Raw genomic sequence first — 20,802 nt, forward strand, 5'->3', positions numbered from 1 at the left:
CTTCCCTTTCATGCCCCTCTCCAAGTCCACTGATAAGGGAGGTCCTCTTCCCCTTCCCTCTGACCCCAGCCTATCAGGTCTCATCAGGACTGGCTGCACTGTCTTCCTCAAAGGTAGAATTTTTAAAAATATCAACTGGGGCTCAAGATAAGAGCACTCCAGTCCAGGGGAGACAGCACCATGTTCTGGCCCTTCAGGGACCTGCACCTACATGTGCACAAATAGACACACCGGCACACACACACAAACTTAAAAAAGGAATCTTAAAAAAAAAGAAAAATGTCATATACCATAGTAAAAGTGTTTTCAACGTAACCATGTATTATGAATGAAGTCTCTGTTTTATCTTTATATGCTGAATATTCTATTTATCCAAAATACTTGGATAACAGAGCATAATTACTACAAACTCTAAAATCTTTAAAATAGAAAAAGAAAAAAGGGCTGCTTTTGAGACAGTTTCACTATATTGCTTAGGCAGGTCTCAAAGTTGCAATCCCTCTGCCTCAGTCTCCTAAGTAGTGTGTGCCACAATGCCCAACAGGAGGAAAAAGAACACCCAATTATTGCCAAAATTAGCAGTTCTAGATATGTCTCAATTGTCTGAGAATAAAAATTATATCCTCGTCTATGACAGATTGCTCATCATCATTTTCTTGTGGCAAGAAGCAATGACAAAATCTAAGTCTACACATGTTCAACAAAAAGGAAGCTAGGATGCCATCAGTCAAAAGAAACAGTAATACCCCAGGCACAATACTGTCAATTAAACTATCACAAAATCATCTCCAAGATGCTTTTCAAATTCAGTTATCAAAATATGTCTTCACATCGTTATAATGTATCATACAAATTTATCTCTTTGGTTTTAGATGGCAAACATGAAGAAAGCATTTGTACTTTCTTCATTTGTACTAGAGCGTACAAATTTTAAGAAAGAATTTAAACAATGACATGAGGACTTAACACTAAAGACAGTTCTTTCTTGAGGAATCAATTTAATATAAGAATAGACAAGCTGGGTCACCACACTGCCTCTAGCTTTTGGCTTGGTTTCACAAGGGAGATACACAAGGGAAATAAGAAGGAAGGTCTCTATATTATGAAGTAGACTGCTCCAAACCCACTAGTGGAAAAAACTCCCAGCAAACAACTGGCTACAAAGCTGCTTATAAGAGCACGCTGCTACCGTAGGGGTGAGGAGACCTCATCATTTTATGTGGTCCTATGGTACTCTATGGATCCAGACTCCCATTCAGCATTTGGTGCAGGAACTGCAGGGAGTTCAGAGCTACACTTCCGGAGTACAGGCTTTACAGGACTCAAGCCAGGCCTCTCTGGATGGCCTTTTTAAGGATACTAGCTGTGTGCTATCCATGCAAATAACAGTTATGCCAAGGATCTCCAGCCACTATACATGTGGAGAACATGTTTAAGAATCTAAAATGAGAGCCAAGCATGGCAGGGCATGCCTTTGGTTCCAGCACTTAGGAGGCAACAGCAGACAGATCTCTGAGTTGGAGGCTAGCCTGATCTATAGAGTGAGTTCCAGGACAGCCAGAGCTACACAGAGAAGACCTGTTTCAAACCCCAACCCCCAAAAAGAATCTACTATGAGGGAAATGTTTTGTTCTTTAAAACAAAGCAAAGCAAAACATAAAACCCTCTTTGTCCTGTTATCACTAATTCTGAATGTGTATTAGTCCCCTATGGTGTCAAAAGGTTATGATTATGAATAGAAAAACAGGTGACAGAAATCAGGTGCTGGCAGTCTTTCCATTTTCATTTTTCTGTGATTTCCAATATAAATATGGGAGTGGCCCAATGGAGCCAAACTGGGCAAGTTCTGGCAGCTCAACTCCAAGACAATTAGAAATAAACCGCTTACACTTTTCCGGACAATGCTAGCATTTGTAGCATTTCTATGCTTAAAAAACACACAAGGGAATTTCTTATTAATGATTTTTTAAAAAAGAAAGAAGAATCAAAAAGAAAAAAAAAAAAAAAAGACTTGCTAGGTCTGGTGACACACATCTGTAATCCTAGCACTTGGGAGGATGATCAGAAATTCAAGGTCATCCTTGGTTGGATACATAGCAAGTTCAAGGTCAGCCTGAACTACATGAGACCCTATCTCAAAAAGCCAAAACCAAGCAGGCAGGCAGGAAGGAAAGGGAACTTAGTTTATACAAGCCCAACACCTGGGAGGCTGAGGAAGAAAGAGCTTACAGTTGAGGGCCAGCCTGGGCTACCAGGGCTCAAGAGATACTGTCACCTTATCAAAACAAAGACAACAAACAAAATGAGTAATGTTTTGAGTTTAGTATCTTCTAGGATCCATCGGAGCCTTTAAAATTCCTTTTCCAGATTCCAAAAGCCTTAACATAGCATTAGATCTGTCTTCAGAGTTAGGGGCTGGAGAGATGGCTTAACAGTTTAAACTGTGCTCTGCTCTTGTAGAGGAATTAAGTTTAGTTCCCAGTACCCATGTTGGTAAGCTCACAACTACCTGTAACCCCAGCACCAGGGGACCCAACACCCTTCCTCCTCTGACCTTCACATGGACCTGCACACAAGTGCACATAACCCTGCCCCACATACATACAGTTAAAAGGAAACAACATTTTAAAAAGGTGTCTTCAGAGTTACCATGAAATTTAATCACGCTAAGTGGAAGTAACACGTCCTGAGCAATCCAAAAACAATCCTCAAGCAGTCTCCCAAGTCTTCACAGCCCCAGCACCCGAGACATGGCCACTGCAAGGCGCACCGCAGGGCACCAGTGTCAGACTCTTAGCAGAGGAAACAGTGAATGTATGCCATACACAGGAGGGACTGGAACAAACCCATGTCACTTCCTCCCTAACTTACCTGGCTGAAGACTTAAAGCGATCTAAGAACTGAAGTCTCAAGCTCTCGTGCCCCGGGAGGTCAATCAAAGTCAGGCTATTGCCCTGAGGACAGCAAGAGTGACATGAAATCAGCAAGTGGTCCATCCAGTTCCAGGTTAACAAGACAAATCTTCACCTTCAGATCTCGAGCAGCACACTGGTGCTGAGCTAATGAGTCAAGCAAATGTTGACTGCAGGTAGTAGGTCAGAGGGATGTCTTCGGAGCACTTCCTTAGCAAGCACTGGCGAGGAACAGGGTGCTTGCTTAGACGGCATGAGGCACAGGAAAAAATTGCAAAGATAGGGGCTGGGAAGATAGGTCAGTTGGTAAAAAGATCTCTCCAAAAACCTGTATTAAAAAAAAAAAATCCCAGTGTTGGGGGGCCACTTTTCACCCCAGTACTGGGGAAGCAGAGACAGGAAGATCCCGGAAGGTTTCTGGTCAGCCAGCCTAACCTACTTTGCGACTTCTGGGACAGTGAGAGACCCTGTCTCAAAAACCAATGTGCATCCTGAGGAAGAACACTCCCAAGCTTGCAGATGTATGTGTGTACATATGTACATATGTATATATGTGTACATACATACATACATATGTACGCACACACATACATCTGCACCCACCATGTTACCCTCCACACACACTAAATAAATAAAACAATGCCCAAAGCTCTGGCAACGAAACAGGAAGCATGGTTCCTGACATAACATGAACTAGGAGGGAATATGTGATGTAAAAACTATTTAAGATGTATAAAATTACAAGGTTAATAAATGTTAAAGAGAATGGGGACACCTTACTGCCTGAAGGAATCACAGAAGCCTGGTCTATATAAGGCTTAGGAAATACACCAATATGAGTATAAGCAGGCCACATGAAAACTGGTAAATATTCACAAATAATGTAAAGTTACAGTATGTATTACAATTCATGAGATTCTCAAACTTCTTACTGAAACATCCATAATTTTGACTTTTGAATTTTAACTATTTGTATATTAGATACACCATTTATTTGTTCCAACTCTGTCAATTTTTATTCCAATTCCTGGTCCCCTACTGGGCAAATTCCCTATACAACCTAACAGGTGCTAGTCACCATGGCAGGACCTCATCATTGAACACATGTTATTGTAGGCAGAGATGGCAAGACTATCAGGTGTAGTCCGGTTCGGGTATCAGAACCATCCATCATTTCTCACACTGACCTCATCTTCAACTACGACCACGGTGTCTGCAGAAGGAAGTCAGTACCACAGACTGGCCACAACCCTCTGGATTGGTTATGCCCTTTTGGGTAACCTGCCCAGGCCTTCATCAACAAAGTGATTACTAGTTCTGCTGCTTTGCACGCTGGCAAGAGCCTGGAGAGCCCATGCTGGGGTCTACTGTTCTGTTTCTGCAGCAGCACTAGCACTAGACCACAGTGTGAACAATACAGAGACATGACTGGGTACATTACTGCTCAGACCAGAGCAGGAGTGGGACAGGAAACAATGAGAAAGGATGAGTGTTCCTTTATGTTCAACAAAGCACAGTGCAGGCTCATACGCCAAAGGGAACACAATCTAATATTTAAGTCCCCCCACCTCCAAGACAGGGTTTCTGTGTAGCCTTGGCTGTGTGGGACTTGCTTTGGAGACTCATTGGACGACACACATGGGCCACTGTGATGCCTGGCTGACGACTACTCGTTTGTCTATCTGACTATATATCTGGAATTAATCAAAACACAAGCTGCTAGGTTCACCTGTGAGGGGTTTTTCTTAAATGGATCATCATTTCAGATGGGAAGACCCACCTTAAATCTGAACCACTTCTTTTTGGTGGCAGCCCATACACAGGATATGGAAGAAGGACGCTCTTGCTCTTTGCCTGCTTGCCCTTGCTCTTATGACAAGTGTAGTCCTTCACTGGCATTAGAGTCTACCTTTTCAGGATTCCAACTCATACCAAAGACCAGTTGAGACATCCAGCCTCATGGACTACACAACTATTGGATTCTTGGACTCTCCATTGGTAGACAGCCATTGTTGGACCACCTAGACCATAGCCTGTAAGTCATCCTAGCAAACTCCCCTTATATATAGGTAGATTCATTTTATCATTTTCTCTGTTCCTTTTATTTGCTGACAATACTTAATTCTGAAGTCACCAGAAAGGGGAAGAACAAGGTCTCTAAAATCAAAACCCTAATTCACCCCTCCATCACCTATCCTCTCATCCCTAATCAGCCACGAGCCCTCACAATACACTCACCAAAGCTCAGATAGCATTGTAAACAGCTTGGCAGTTACCACCTGTATCCTGCAGCTACACAGGTACGCAACAAGTTATTTTTCTGGTTCTTCATGGATGTTTTTGAAATGTACAATATAGAGACATTAAGAAATCACAACAATGCTCATAAAAGCAAAAGACTGTAACAACATTAAATATTAACAATGCTCTGATTAAATAAATTCTATGAGACAGCTTCTAAAAAAGTCTGGTTATCAGGGAAAGAAAACTACATTTAAGCAAATGACTGACCTATGTCTACATATTGCCTACTTATAACAAAATAAGACTCAGTGATCACTGAAGCTCACGGGGTCATGTTGGACAGACAGAACCTAGGAAGAATGAAATGTGCTGTAACCCTGTACATTAAGTTGCAAGGACAGGTGGGCAAGACTAAATCTGCTATTGAGGTTGCCAAGGGCAGACCTGTTATACAGAATACATTCTTCATAAAAGTAAGCTACAAATGACACCTATACCTTCAGACTACATCGTTCAGGAAGGTACTTCCTTGACATGCCAGTGTCCCAGTTAGCTTTGTCAACTTGACACAGCTTACAGCCATCTGAGAGGAGAAACCTCAACAAGGAAGTGCCTCCCTTAGACTGGCCTGCGGGCATGCCTGTGGGGTCATTTTCTTGATTTCGAATTGGAAGAAGGGGGCTCAGCGGATGTGGGAGAGGCCATCTCTAGGCAGGTGGTCCAGGGCTATGAAGAAATCTAGCCAAGGAAACTAAAGAGTGAGTAAGCAAGCCGCTTTTCTGCATGGCTCCTGCTTCCAGGCTCTTCCCCTTCTTTCCCTCAACAATGGATGATGACCCAGGAATGTGACCCAGATTGAATGTTCTTCTCACGTGCTTCTGTCCAGACTATTTTCTCACAACCACAGAAATGAAATAAGAACTCATGGTAAGGAAGAGTATCGGAGTCCAGAACATTCCACGGATATCTTACCCTGTTATTGTTGACTTTGTAAGCAGCAGAACTGTCGGTAATAGAAGTCTGTGTGTCTCTGTAGTGGCCAGTTAGCAACTGTAAAAAAAAAACCAAGATGGACGCAATCAGGCTGAGCACACTACAATAACACCAAACCCAATTTAAAGAATATCATTCTAATTTTCTCAAACGGAAAGTCAAACAAATGAATGCTGCTTGAAATAGCTAAAAAGGATCACACTGGTTTGTTTTTAACCTTAGAAAAATATAATTAATTAAAAGCTTCATTCCTCTTTTTTTGCAATGCTGGTGAACTAACTCAAAACCTTGGACTTGCTTCAAAAGCAACTCTACCACTGAGGGATACCCTTGGTCAAACTTTTTTTTTTTTTTTTTTTTTTTTTTTTTTTTAATGGCAAGGGGCTAAATAGAGTGACCTGTAAACATTTTAACCACCAACTCCAATTCAGGGCCTCAGGAGATGTTTCAGCAGATGACACACTTGCTCTGCAACCCTGACATTGACAGCCTGAGTTCATATAAGCCCATATAAAAGCAGATCTAGGAGTGCACACATTCATAGCCACAGTACTCAGATGGGAAATGGGAGGAGCCAGGAGGAGCTCCAAAAATTCAGAGAAGCTATCCTGACACAGCAATGAGAGAAGACCAATACCTGTGGTCCTCTGACCTCTGTGCCAGGGCACACAAGTACTAGCACTCACACACACATGGTTAATAATAATAATAATAATAATAATAATAATAATAATAATAATAATAATAATAATAATAAAAAATGTATACCCTCCAAAGGAAGAGTGTAAATTCTCCATAGTAAAACATGCTTCATTAGAAAAGACTGGCTAGTCAGGTGGTGATGGAGCACACCTTTAATCCCAGCTGACAGATCTTAGAGTTCAAGGCCAGCCTGGTCTACAGAGCGAGTTCCGCAACAGCCAAGGCTACACACAAAAAACCCTGCCTCATAACAAACAAACAAAAAACAAACCAAAACAAACAAACAAAAAAACCTGGTTGCATAAAACTAAATATTAGTAAAAGGGAGCCTCACTAGTGTAAACTATCAGAGGAGGTTCATTTTCTTTGATAATGCTGGATTGCTTAGAACTGGCAATGATGGGACTATTTTATGTCACAAGACTCAGCAGCAAAAGTTATTGGACTTCCTTTTTTTATTATTGATTATTTAGACTGAAGAAAGAGTAATAAAGCAGGCCACACTTAAAGGTGTATGTCTATAGCCCTTATATTCTGGCTAGCGCAAGCATGCACGTGTGTGTGTGTGTGTGTGTGTGTGTGTGTGTGTGTATACACTAGAGGTATACCTACTTTATTTTTTGAGGCTGTGTCTCTCGCTGAACCTGGAGCTCACACCTAGCAAGGCTGGCCAGCTAAGAAATTCCAGGGATCCCTTGCATTTCTACCTCCTCAGCACTGGAATTACTGATAGGCACCTCTGGGCCTGGCTTTACGTGAGTTTCAGGGATCCAAACTCTGGTCCTCATTTTCATCAGGCGAGCACTAAACTCCTCAGCCCCAGACCATGTATTCTAACAGTATCATCCGCCTCAGCAAAGAAGCTGTCCATGCCACTGATGAATAAAGTCTGGTGGACATCTTCAATGTTCCACTGTCCTCTCTTAAACTAAAAAGCCTATAAGCCAACATTCATGTCCTGTATCACAGGTAGCAACAGTGAAATTACTGACAAATCGATCGACAGACTGGGACACAAATGTCTTTGCCCAATCTTGGTCCAACTGCAACCACGATGTGGCTGCTGACACAAAGCATATTCTCTAAAAAACAATGCGCTATACAGAATTCACAACACGGTTTACAATGAGTGAAATATATTGTTTCGAATTTCGGAGCATTTTTCGGCTTAAGGATGCTAAAGTGATAAAAATGTATGCAAATTTCCACAGTTCAAAACATCCAAAAATCTGAAAGTCTCTGAGGAGCTATTAGAAGGGTTTATTACCCAAAAACAACTCTTTTGCCATCCTCACCCACAGAAATACAGAAGTCTCTCTGTATTCCCAGGTAAGTCAAGAATTGACTCCCAGGGCTGAAGAGTCATCTACGTTGGCTAAGAACACATACTGTTCTTGCAAGGGACCAGAGTTCAATTCCCAGCACCCGCAGGAGGCAGCTCATAGCAGCCTGTAACTCCAGCTCCATGCAACCTGATACCTCTGGCCTCTCCAAGCACAGGTACTTAATGTGCACATACCCATACACATTAATTTAAAAGAAAATAATTTAAAATATATATATATATAAACCTTAAATTATTTTTAAACACTTCTCCCAAAGTTGCTGACACAGTTTCCTGTACCAAAGAAACCGAAAGATGACAGACATAGTGAAATGCCATGACAGTTCTATTGAGGTTAACAGGGGTAGTCGTCAAAGCATTACCCTGACAAACAGCAACGTTTTCCCAGAGTCACAGAGGCCAACGAAGAGAACAGCTCTCTGACTGCTCTTTCGGCTCCAGATAAACTTCCAGAGCACTGCAGATAAGAGAAAAACAGAACCTTCATTTTCAAGGGAATTAATTGGCATTTACGACAAAGTACGTTCATCTGGACTACTTTCATTGTTAAACCCCATTAGAGTCAGTACTGTAACAGTTCGGAGCCCATTGAGTACCAGCCAGTACTGACTGTCAGCTTTTCCACGCCTCATGTCCCTCATCTCTTCAGTGGAGACTTGATCCACAGAACCATGAATTTGAGAAAAACTGGTGGCTGGCTTAATTTGATTGGCGGGTTTCTACTCTCCCTTAGTATCTGAGTAGCCCAGATCCCAGCTCACAGATAATAAACGCATCTCAAAGTTGGTGTGAGCAATGGCGGCCTAAGCGTCCTGCGCTAAGGCACACAGGGGCGCCTTACGTACTCCTGTCTCGACACCAGGTCACTTCGGAGTCGCCTTTCGATACTGCTCGGGTCTGGAGGGTGGGTGGCCCTGGCCTGCAGCGCCGGGGCCCAACTCCGCCACCCCGCCCTTGCCACGACCGCCTGCTCCTCACCCAGCGTCAGGAGTACCGCGAGCAGCGCCACCGACACCGACACCAGCGTGGGATCCCTCTGCTGCAGTTCCTGCCGCAAGGAATCCAGGTAAGGCTGGAAGGCGCCCTCGGCGCCATCCCCAACACGCCGGGTGTTCGCGGAAGCCATGGAGGAGTTGCTTGATCTTCCCGGACCGCCTAAGCGACGTGGCCCTAGGCTCCGCGCCGCGGAGCATCTCGGGAGTGGTAGTTCCTAAAGGGTATTCTCGTCTACAGGCCGAGGGGAGCGCCAAGTGCCTGATGGGAGTTGAAGTTTTTTGGTTTCTACAACCCACTTAACTAATCTAGGGATACTGTCCTGCTTTAGAATGTGTATATATTGTCTCTATCTCCTTTGTGGGGTTTTTTTCCATACACTTAAATTTTTATCTTTGGAGAATTTCATACATGAGTATGTGTTTTGGTCAAATCCACCCTTCTACTTCCATTACTTTTCGATTGTTGAAAGAACAATGATTTTGAGCAAAATTAATGGCTGCCAAATTCCATTTGAGGATTTCTACTCTGACTGTACATGAGACGAGACTTATGAAACATTTTACCAGAGTATAAGGTGGCAAGAGATATGACAGAAGGAATAGCAGTGAAGAATGGGAATCCACAAAGACACACAGGGCCCTTTATAAGATGAGAGAAAAGTAGCTACAGATGGAACTGAATCTTGAAGGACAGGTAAACCTATGGTGGCAGCTAAAAAAAAAAAAAAAAAAAAAAGATGCACCGAAGGGAAAAATAAGTAAAAGCCAATGAATGACCCTTGGGAAACTCTGTAAACTGTCTCCTGCATTGAACATGCCCACCATGGAAAACTCAAATGACTATATTTTAAAATACAATCAGGGAAATCGTGCTCAGAAGGGCTGGGGGTGGGGGGTGTCACAATAGATTGCTTATTTTCACCCATAGGAAACAGGCCCCACTCAACCAGTTAGGCCATTTGATTGAGAGCTGAGGTAGACCAGTTTTCCAGTTTCTCAAGAGAACTTATTTATAAAAGATTTTCATGGGAACTCTACATGAGATTTCAGGTACTCGAAAACATTCAAATATGTGTGCTCCGATTCAAAATCACATCTGCTGATCAGAAGTGGCCAAGCCTAGAGGGCTTTGCACATGTGTGTGCGCACGCACACAACACACACAACTTTTCTTCTTCTTCAGACATATCACTGTTGACCCGTAATCCCAGCACTCAAGAGACTAATTCAAGATGGCAGCCATGAATTTGAGAACAGCCTGTCTTAGTTACCTTTCTATTGCTGTGAACAGATGCCTTGGCAAAGAGAGTTTGTAAAAGAAAACATCTATTTGGGATTCATGGTACCAGAGAGAAATAGAGTCCGTGACCCTCATGGTGGGGAGCGTGAGAGCAGGCAGACAGACATGGCACTGGAACGGTAGCTGAGAGTTCCCATGCGGAGATAAAGAGATCTAACTGGAAATGATGTGGACTTTTAAAGCTTCAAAGCCTGCCCCTGGGATGTCTTTGTCCTAGTTACTGTTCCATTACTGCAAAGAAACGCCACAACCAAGTCTCCTGCTTGCAGGAGAAAGCATTTAATTGTGAACCTGCTTACAGTTTCAGAGGGTGACCTTACATTTTGATTTTGGAAGCAGAGAGTAAGAAACTAGGCCTTTTAAAACCTCAAAGCCCACCCCCAGTGACACACCTCCTCCAACAAGGCCAACCTCCTAATCCTTCCCAAACAGTGTCACCAACTGGGGACCAAACATTCAAATATATGAACTTATGGGCTCATTTTCATTCAAAACCACCACACAGCCTGACCTACACAGTAAATTCCACACCAACCTCAGTTACATAATGTGAGGTTTTATATCATCCTCTCTTTGAAAAAAAAAATCACTGTTCAAATATTATTAGATAAAAGATTGTTGCGATCATATGGTAGAAAAGTGTGTTCATGCATGTGCATTGGTATGTGTGTGTGTGTGTGCGCGCACGCGCGCACGTCCAGGATGGCCTCAAATTTGCTATGCAGCTAATGATGACCTTGAAGTCCTGATCCTTCTGCCTTCACCTCCCGAGTGCTTCGATTGTAGGTGTTCCCCACTGTACCTGGATCAACTGTTCTTTCTTTCTTTATTTTTTTCTTTTGACTTCTTAAGAAACCTTTATGCTGTCTCCCATAGTGGCTGTACCAAACTACATTTCCACCAACAGTGTATCAGAGTTTCCGTTCTCCACAATCTCACCACTGTTTGATACATTTTGACTTTTCAATAGTAACTGTCTCAGTGAGTGTAAGGTAGTATCTCACAGGGATTTGGGTTTTCCTTTTCCTAATGGCTAATGATGTTTAGCACATTGGCGGTGGCCATGCAGCATCTACAGGAACAGTACATGAGTGCTTCACTGTTGGGACACTATCGGGGCAAGGCCCATGGAAACCCCTTCCCACTTGACAAAGACCTGAACTGAATTTTGATGGCCTCTATGCTTATTACCTAGATCATGTGTGCTGCAAGCTCTCCTTGCTTTCACTGTGCTGTTTATACTCATAGCAATGTTTAGTTACACCTTGTCGGTCACAGGCAAGGTCGGCATCATGCAGGCTGAAAGCCCTGACAGTTCTGCTTTTCTCAGAACTCTTTCAAGAGGTAAAACCCTCCTCTCTTCTCTCTACCTCTATTGATCCTCCAAATGTGGGCCATTAATCCTGAGTATTTGGGGACATATAATCATGTCCCTAGAGAAACAGCTACAGTCACACTGAGGAAGCCTGTGGCAGCTGTGGAGAGCAATGGGTCCTGCTTGCATAACTGTTGTGAGAAAGCTGTGCCTAATCAAAAGAGACTTGGAAAATGGGGAAGTTGTGCCTGATCAATAGAGACTTAAAACATGCGGAAGTCGTGTTTGATAAATAGAGACTTAAAAAATGCTTCCTGGAAGGATGGTATCAGAAATTGCTAGGCACCTGTCAGGAAAGGTTGCTTGGTACAATGGACATGTCTCTGTCTACATTTTCAAAAGTCTTGTGACAGAGGGGTCCTATTTGATGACTGGACTTATACCCACAAATGGCTAATCTGTCTCTCACCTTGCATAACTGTGTAACTGCATTTGCTGCCAGCTTGGTATGTGCTCATGTCCAGAGGACATGCCTAGCTAGACATTATTTTTGGCTTACTGAAACTGTGCTTTGTAGTGAAAAATATGGTTGGAGCAGGTGTGTGACCCAGTGAGAGTGGGACAAGGAGGATGGGGAAGTGGGGACTTTCTGTAATGATCGGGCTTATGTAATGCTGGTGTTATGATTCCTTTAGATAAAATAACCAACGATGTCTCTGATCAGACAGGCAGGCTTGTTATTGTATTAATAAAGACAGCTCGAGCTATTCGGGGCCACCTGCTTGAACATCCACAGGTGGTCAGCGTCCTCACTTTTGCCAACACCACACGTCTGTCCTCAGATTCCAGAACCCCATCAGTGCAGGCCGCTGGCAGACCATTTCATATTCCTATTGATAATTTGTCGTGTGTGGGAGAAAGTCTCTGCCAGTCATTTTTTAAATACTTATATTTTGTGTATGTGTGTGTGTATGTATATATATATATATCTGTTTGTATGCACGCCCTACATGGGTTCAGGAACCTGAAAAGGTCAGAAGAGGCATTGGATTCCCTGGAGATGGAGTAACAGAGTTATTTTTAAATATTTTATCTTAATTATGCTTGTATGTACAAGCATGTGTGTCTGGGTGTAGGTTTGTACACATGAGCCCAGTTCCCCAGGGGTTGTGGATGCTGAGCTCTGTCAATGGTCTCAAGTGCTGAGCCACTTCTCTAGCCCCTCATTGGGTCTTTTGATAATTTTTTTTAAAGATGTAACTTAATTACTTTTAAGTATTTTGTTTTAAGTATGCATGTGTGTATAGGCGTGCGTGAGTTTGTGCATATGAGTGTGGTACCCACAGAGTCCAGAAGAGGGCATTGGATCCACTGGAGCTTGAGTTACAGGTGTGGGTGCTGGATGGGGACAGAACCCACACCCTCTACAAGAGCAGCATCTGCTCATAATCACTGAGCCGTCTCTCCAGTCCCATCTCCACCTCCAAATGCTCTCTCTCTCTGTTGACACGGTGTAGCGACTTGAATAAGAATGGCCCCTATAGGCTCATAGGTTTGAGTACTTGCTCCCCAGTTGATTGAACTGTTTGGGAAAGATTAGGAGGTGTGGCCTTGTTGGAGGAGGTGTGCCACTGGGGCCTTGCTTTGAGGTTTCAAAAGACTTGTGCTCTCACTCTTTCTCTGCCCCGCAATTGTGGATGTAGACATTAGCTCCTGGCTGTTCCTATCACCATGCCTTTGCTTTGACATCATGGACTCCAACCCTCCAAAACCATAAGCCAAATTAAACACTTTCTCTTATAAGTTGCCTTGGTCATGGTGTTTTATCACAGCCTAGGGGAGCGTAGGATGATTCCCTCAGGTTTTATTTGTTGGTTGGTTGATTGGTTGGTTTTGTTTTGTTTTGACACCGGGGATCAAACTTGGAGCAAGTCATCTATCAATAAGCTACACCCCCAGCCTCTGCCTTTGATTTGTTGTGTTTCTGACTGCTGTAAGACTCTATAGATCCAAAGGTGGAAGAGGATGCCGGAGACTTGAGTCACAGCCGTGACTCTGGATGCCCAGAAGTCGTTTGCATTGCTAGAAGGGAATATGAAAAGAGAGGGGAACACTGGGTCAAAAGAAGAATTCTTAAGATACCCAGGCTAATAGGATAAGCTCACAATTCAGACCACAAGTGAACAAAGAGGTGGGAATCCAAGAGAGTGGCAATGTCAGAGAGGGAAAAAAAGTCCAAAGAAAATGTGTGTGTGTGTGGGGGGGGGGCGTTGGATACCTGCATGGAGTGCAGGAAACAGGCTTGAGAATAAAGAAGCAAGTTGGTTTAAGAGTTGGTGGGTGGCAGCGACTTCTGTCAGGGTGGAAATGTACGGCTGGTGACTGGTTGCTATGTGTTCAGCCAACGACTTATTACTCATACATGGGGAAAACAGGAATGAGCCTATACCTTACAGGAAAGCGGGCTGAGAAGGGGAGGAGACAGGGCAGGAATGAGACAGGGGCTGGGTCCCAACCTTCCCTGGGCACTAGGCAGATTGTAAAAATCTGTTAAAAGTTACTGTCGGTGTTAAAATTCTGAGCTCCTGAGCCATTCTTATTTGGAGCACTTCTTTTGATGTTCATTTTGAACAAACAAACCAAGACCTTGGGAGATGGGACGTTTTGATTTTCTAGCATCTTTTGCATGGCCCATTACTGACTTGGCTGTCCAGTAAGGGTGGAAACAAGCAGCCTACAGGAGGACCGGAACGCTAGAGGACGCCATCTGACATGCCTGCCCAGCCCTACCCCACTCCCAACTGCGGAACATCCTATAAGCCAAAGTTCCCAATGACCAGCGTTTGAAGACCTTCTCCTTATCTACCCATCAGTCTAGCTGACTGATGGAAAAGGAACCCCGCCCACTGATAACAGAAATTGCTTGTTATGTTCTCAGGCTCGAAGGAAGAGTTTTAGCAAAAGCTGTTTCAGATTTGCTTTTGGACCATGGCTATTACGTCAAAATGAATTAATAAAAGTAAGTCTTCTATCAACTTATCTGGTACTCACTGGGGCGTTTATTTGTAATAGATTCTTCTTTCTGGCATCACCAGCATACTCATGCGCGCGCACACACACATGTGTGTGGCCATATAGATTTTTATTCTATTAGAATAACCTTGGGGACCCTTTTCAAAAAGGTCTCTCCTGAGCCTTTTTGAACCGAGGAGCTGTGTCTGTGGACCCTACATAGAGCCAAGAGAAAGAAAACTTGAATTTTTTTTTTAAGATTCTTATTTTTAAACATTACTTTTTATCTTTTATTTTTATGTGTGTGTGGTTGTATGCCCTACATGCATGCAGGATTCTGTGCAGCAGAAGAGGCAACTCCCTGGAACTAGAGTTACAGACAGTTTTTCGATGCCATGTAGATGCTAGGAGTTGAACCTGGGTCCTCTAGAAGAGCAGGCAATGCTCTTAACCCCTGAGCTATCTCTCCAGCTCCAACTCCTTGGCTCTTGACCTCAGAAGACACGGTTCAGTGTTTATACAATGTCTAGTCAGTTTGTATAAAAAAGTCCTGGTGAAAACATTAAAAAAAAAAAAAACGGAGTTTGGGGAATATAAAGTCAATAGTCATTTTTATTTTGTGCCCTATGTATATGGTAACACACAGCAGTGAAGGTGGACACAGCCCGAACCCCTCAGGCTGTGGAGGCCAAGGGAGGCCCGTGGATCGTGTGAACATCGGTCTCCATCACAGTGGCAGCCCACCTCTTGGATTTTAATTTTTGTGGAAAGTGCAGGCTTCTAGGAGTCCTGGGGAGAGAAGAGAGACATGGGGCATTCAGAATGTTCTTACGTTTACAGACTTTTTAGGAACTGAAGAGTTCAGCATGACGTGAATGTGCTGGCCCCGTTGTTCTGCAGTTTCTGATGCATGCTGTGACCCAGTGCCACCCAGTCTCTACTTGCCTCTGCAGCTCCTGAGCCTGCCACAGGGAGGACCCCACAGCAAGGATGAAGATACTGCCACATGACTTTCCTGCCCTGGGGCACCCCCCACCTTGTTTTTCATGGGTGAGGCTCTGCACCTGAATTCATATAGCCAGAAGTTACTCAGGAAGACTCTTCCCTGAGATTTTTTTTTAGGCAGATGGTAGCTGGTGGTCCCCAGAAACTTTGGAGCTGGCTCTAGGGATGGGTGGAGAATAGCAAAGCTAGACTGTTCTCTTGGACAGCAGATAGGTCAGAGAAGTATTAACTTGGATTTTGTAACTATGGACCTTGACAAGCACATTGCTTATATTAGAATTACATGTGGCAATTTATAACAAATATGTATTATTATATTATATTATATTATATTATATTATATTATATTATATTATATTATATTATATTATATTATATTATATTATATTATAGTCTCCTTCTACTGTCAGATCTTGGGATCAGACTCAGGTCATCCGGCCTGTACCAGAAGCTCTTTTACCCACTGAGCCATCTTGCCAATCCACCTGTGGAAACCTTGAAGGTGCCATCACCCTGAGCCTGTCAGGCTTTATCTCCAGGACATCAACTTAAATTAAGGCCAAGACTCACCTACCACCAACTGAAGACTAACCAACTTGCACCACATGATTCTCTTACACTTTCCAAATGCTTTTGAGTGATTTGATTATTCCTCAAACAGATTGCTAATTGGACATACTGGTTGCCATATTGGACAAGGACCTCTAATGAGACTGGGAAGATTTTTTTATCTTCTTGGGAATAAGACGGGATTGCACACGTGTAATAAGTTCACTGCCCTAAGGTCTTGGATCTGTGGTCCCTTTAAAATATGTGCATGTAATCTATCCAGTTGTGTGTGCTAGGTTTCATAGTGCCCATGTGGCTTTTTTTTTTTTTAAGGGTTTGACTTCTTTTAACCACCATTCCAGAACCCCCATCACTGGGCTTTCTTTGCATCTTCTCCACACCGTTTGTTCTACTCACGTGAGGTTGAGCACTTTCTCATGTTACCAACAGCTTGGACATACTCGGCTCCTAAGTAGTCTTCTAATGTGGTACCATCGGGAATCTTAACCAAACATTTGGTGTCATGTCTGAACAGAAGGTCCGCGGTAGAAGACTCTAACTTGCAGGCATTTTTAGTGCAGTTAAATGCAAGTAATTTCTGTCAAATGAACAGAAAATATATGTGAACCGATGTCCCCGTGTGGGAAACATCTGCATTGCAGGAGGCTGAATGCCCCAAGCCAGCCCTGGGAACAAAAGAAAGCTACAGAGTATGCCTTGGGAAATTTTTGTTTCCTTCATCTGCCTTCTACCCACTTGAAGCCTGAACTGCATGCTTCCACAACACCCCCAAAGTTCTCTGTACGATCCCGTGTCTTACTGTCCTGAGGTTTCCCACTCCCTCAACCGTCCATTCCCACCTTCTCTGAACTCTTCCACTTCATCACCTTCAAGTACCTTGGAAGTGGTTATAGGAAGTGAAAAGTACTAACCCCAGGAAGACATCAGGTATGAACCCTCTAGAGAAATGGAAGAAAGGAAGAAAGGAAGGAAGGAAGGAAGGAAGGAAGGAAGAAAGAAAGAAAGAAAGAAAGAAAGAAAGAAAGAAAGAAAGAAAGAAAGAAAGAAGTTTCTGTTTGGATAAATTTTAAATTTGTCTTAGGCCAGCAACTTAGCTTCCGCATCCTCTCAAGGTTGTAAATGATGATGCTAAGAAGGATAGCATTCCCATCATGCATGAGAAATAGTCTTTTACAGATTTATTTATTTATTTTATGTATGTGAGTGCTCTATCTGCATGTACACTGCACACCAGAAGAGGGCATCAGGTCAAATTATAGATGGTTGTGAGCCACCATGTGGTTGCTGGGAATTGAAGTCAGGAACTCTGGAAGAGCACACAGTGTTCTTAACCTCTGAGCCATCTCTCTAGCCCATAAGGAATATTTTAAATGCTCATTATCATCATCAGGTACTCTCTTTTAAATTTTAAACTCTTTATAACTGACACAGAATTTTTAAAAATCAAGCAAGAAGCATAGGTTTAAAACACTGTAAAAATGTTCAAGAATTTTACATTGAGTCGAAAAATAAGGCCCATCTCTTTAAACACTGGTAATACTGACATGAAATGCTGTTAGCTATTAAAAGATTGTTTGATGCAAATCTAATGTCAAATCAGAAGCATCACTTGATATTATCATCACTGTTCTTAAAGGGGCTTTTGAAGGTATGCTATCCTGTTTTGCTTTCTTCTCTTTTAAAACTAATGACAAGGGCTGGAGAGATGGCTCAGAGGTTAAGAGCACTGGTTGCTCTTCCAGAGGTCCTGATTTTAATTCACAGCAACCACGTGGTAGCTCCCATAATGAGATCTGGTGCCCTCTTCTGGCATATCGGCACACATTCAGGCAGCACATTGTATACATAATAAAAATAAATAAATCTTAAAAAAAAAAAAAAAAAAAAGAACTAATAGCAAATTAAGGAAGCTATACCAGAAGGTAGGGTGATGTTTGTGTGTGGAGGAGCCCCACGGATTAAAGTACTCAGGTGGCCCCTTTACCCCCCCCCCCACCAAGGCTGTCCCTGGCAGGGTTCTTCTGAGCATAAGAGTACTGTGTTTTCCAGACTGTTAAGAACATGGTGTAATCGACCTAAGCACAAGAAAGAGAAATAATTTCCAGCATGAAGACTTGTCTGAAGGAACAGTAAGAAAAAGCATCGGTCATCTTCATTTTCAGATGAAAATGAAAAACATAGATGAGGAAAATAAAAAAATCCATCAGTCAAGGTCCAAAGGAGCTGGAAGTCACACTCTAGGGGGCTCATGGGTTAGACGAGAGCTTGTCTCTAGTGACTAGGAGTTCCACAAAAGCAGAACCAGGTCTGAGAGATTCAGTCCTAGCTAACACACTATGAACCCTTCCAGGAGACACACATTTTCTAAGCCTTTGGTATGCATTACTTCACTTAATATTGTTCATTAACTTAGAAATGGGTGTATGTATTTTTGTTTCCATTTCAAATGTGAAGAAACTGAGCATGGAAATCTTAAGCCATACACCTAGAATGGCATGGATAGAAAGCTGCCAAACTGAGATTTGCACTCGGATATTCTGACCCATGATCTGTAGACTCCAGATTCTAGTTTTCAGAAAGGAAATGCCCATTCCGAAGCTTCGCTTGGCTCCAAACTCCAAAACTACCTTCCCCTACTAGGAATAAATAATGGAGACCCTGGGGGGTCCATACCTGCTGATTAAACACTATGGTCTTAACTCGGGCTGCTATCTCTTTCCGAGTGACCACAACATGGTTCGGAGCTTGGGCCAGGTGACAGTTGGCAAACTCGTTCACAGGCTTCTTGGTGCCATCGGGGCACAGCAGCTTGAAGTCTTTCTCCTTCAGATTCTTAGCCCATGGAGCAGAGTTTTTTCCTGGGTAGAGAAAAGGGTGGATCAGCTAGATCTGACCATTTATTAGTCATTTGGCTGTCACTGACCCACCAGTGAATGGAGGGTCTGTGCCTTCTGGCCATCAGAAGCACATGTTCAAGGTTATGGCAGTGTTGGGAGAAAGAGACACTCATGTGCATTGCAGGCGATACACAACTCACAAGAGATGACTAGTGACCACTCCTCCTCCCCCTCAGCCAAATGAAAACGAGCCATGTTCTATGGGTATTATGAGAGAGAAACAGAGAGAGAGAGAGATCTTCATTTCTATTAAATTCCAATGCTAAACAACAAATCTTTTTTTTTTTTTTTTAAGCCAGGCACGGTGGTGCACTCCTTCAGTCATATCTTTTGGGAGGCAGAGACATATGGAACTCTGTGAGTCTGGAACCAGCCTTGTCTACATAGTGAGTTCTAGGCCAGCCAGAGCTACACAGTGAGGCTTGTCTCAGACAACAAAATCCCAAAGCCTTTGCACTTCTGGCTCCAGCAAAGGAAGAATGTGGTGCTCCAGGCCAGTTTCCCTATCTCCGTGCTGTCTCATCATGTCTCCAAAAGAGCTGCCCCTGCAGATGCTTTTATTTCTGCATTAGCATTTTCAGTTTGACTTCACGTTAGTCCCAGGTGAAGATGCCCTGTCTCAGGTGCTTGCCTAATCTCGTCTGCATTCTCTTTACAATAATTAATTGCTCAATCGGTCAATTTAAAAACCTTTGCCCTACCTGAGGCTTTCTCTGGTTCCTCCTGACATTTTCTTTTGCTGGTTTTCACTTCTCTCTCATAAAGTAGGATTGCGACCTTTCTCATTTCATTCATTGTTCACTCAATTCTTTTTCCGTAATTCAATAGATACCATGTGAGACCAGGGTTGTCGTATTTTTAAATGTGTTTACTTACTTACAAACTAAAGATCTCCACTCCTGAATTCCTTAAATCCCACTGGTTTCTCTGGCTCCAATCCTTAAAAGCAGTTTGTGTTTCTCTTCATGCCTCTTGTCCTTACTGGCCTACGCATGATTCTAAACAATGGTACACACTTATGTTTTTTTTTTTTTCTTCTTAGCATTATATCTTAACATATATAAACTTCCATAGCTCTTTCTCAGCTACTTATATACCACACAGTTTCTTCTGTCCCATTATGTAAATTAAGGTCATTCTTTTAAACCTTTGGATCATATTCTATAGTGTGTAGTGTTTTTAAGCCAGTCCTCCTTTAATAGCTATTTGGAGTGTTGGTATTTTTTTTCCCACTGCAGTAGTGATGAATTCTGTTGCATGTAAATTTGCTTATATAGATGTGGAACAGTTAACTCAACTTAATTTTAACATAAACAAAATTGCTTCCATCATCCTGTGTGGTAAAGACTTGTTTAAGCATGAACAAAGCCTTGGGTTAATTCCCAAATACTGTAGTTATTGTATGGATGGACAAGACTGGCGGAGGATTATAACCAGATTCTCTATTTAGGGACAGAAACTATGAAAAGAGAACTATGTAGAGGTTACATTTGTGCCAGCTGAGTTTGCAAT

At 42.8% G+C, this 20,802-nt stretch overlaps 1 protein-coding gene across 1 annotated transcript in view; it reads right to left on the reverse strand.

The window, feature by feature from the left end:
- The window catches only part of Tf (transferrin), a 48,368-nt gene that overhangs the window by 7,213 nt on the left and 20,353 nt on the right, over positions 1-20,802 (reverse strand). The window contains 7 exon segments of the mRNA XM_055629572.1: positions 2,872-2,954; positions 6,129-6,206; positions 8,559-8,653; positions 9,175-9,384; positions 9,387-9,418; positions 16,786-16,970; positions 19,067-19,251. Coding sequence (XP_055485547.1) covers positions 2,872-2,954; positions 6,129-6,206; positions 8,559-8,653; positions 9,175-9,384; positions 9,387-9,418; positions 16,786-16,970; positions 19,067-19,251 — 868 coding nt within the window.

Source organism: Psammomys obesus, unplaced genomic scaffold, assembly GCF_907164565.1.
Source record: "Psammomys obesus unplaced genomic scaffold, mPsaObe1.curated_primary_1811, whole genome shotgun sequence".
Taxonomy (NCBI): Eukaryota; Metazoa; Chordata; class Mammalia; order Rodentia; family Muridae; genus Psammomys; species Psammomys obesus.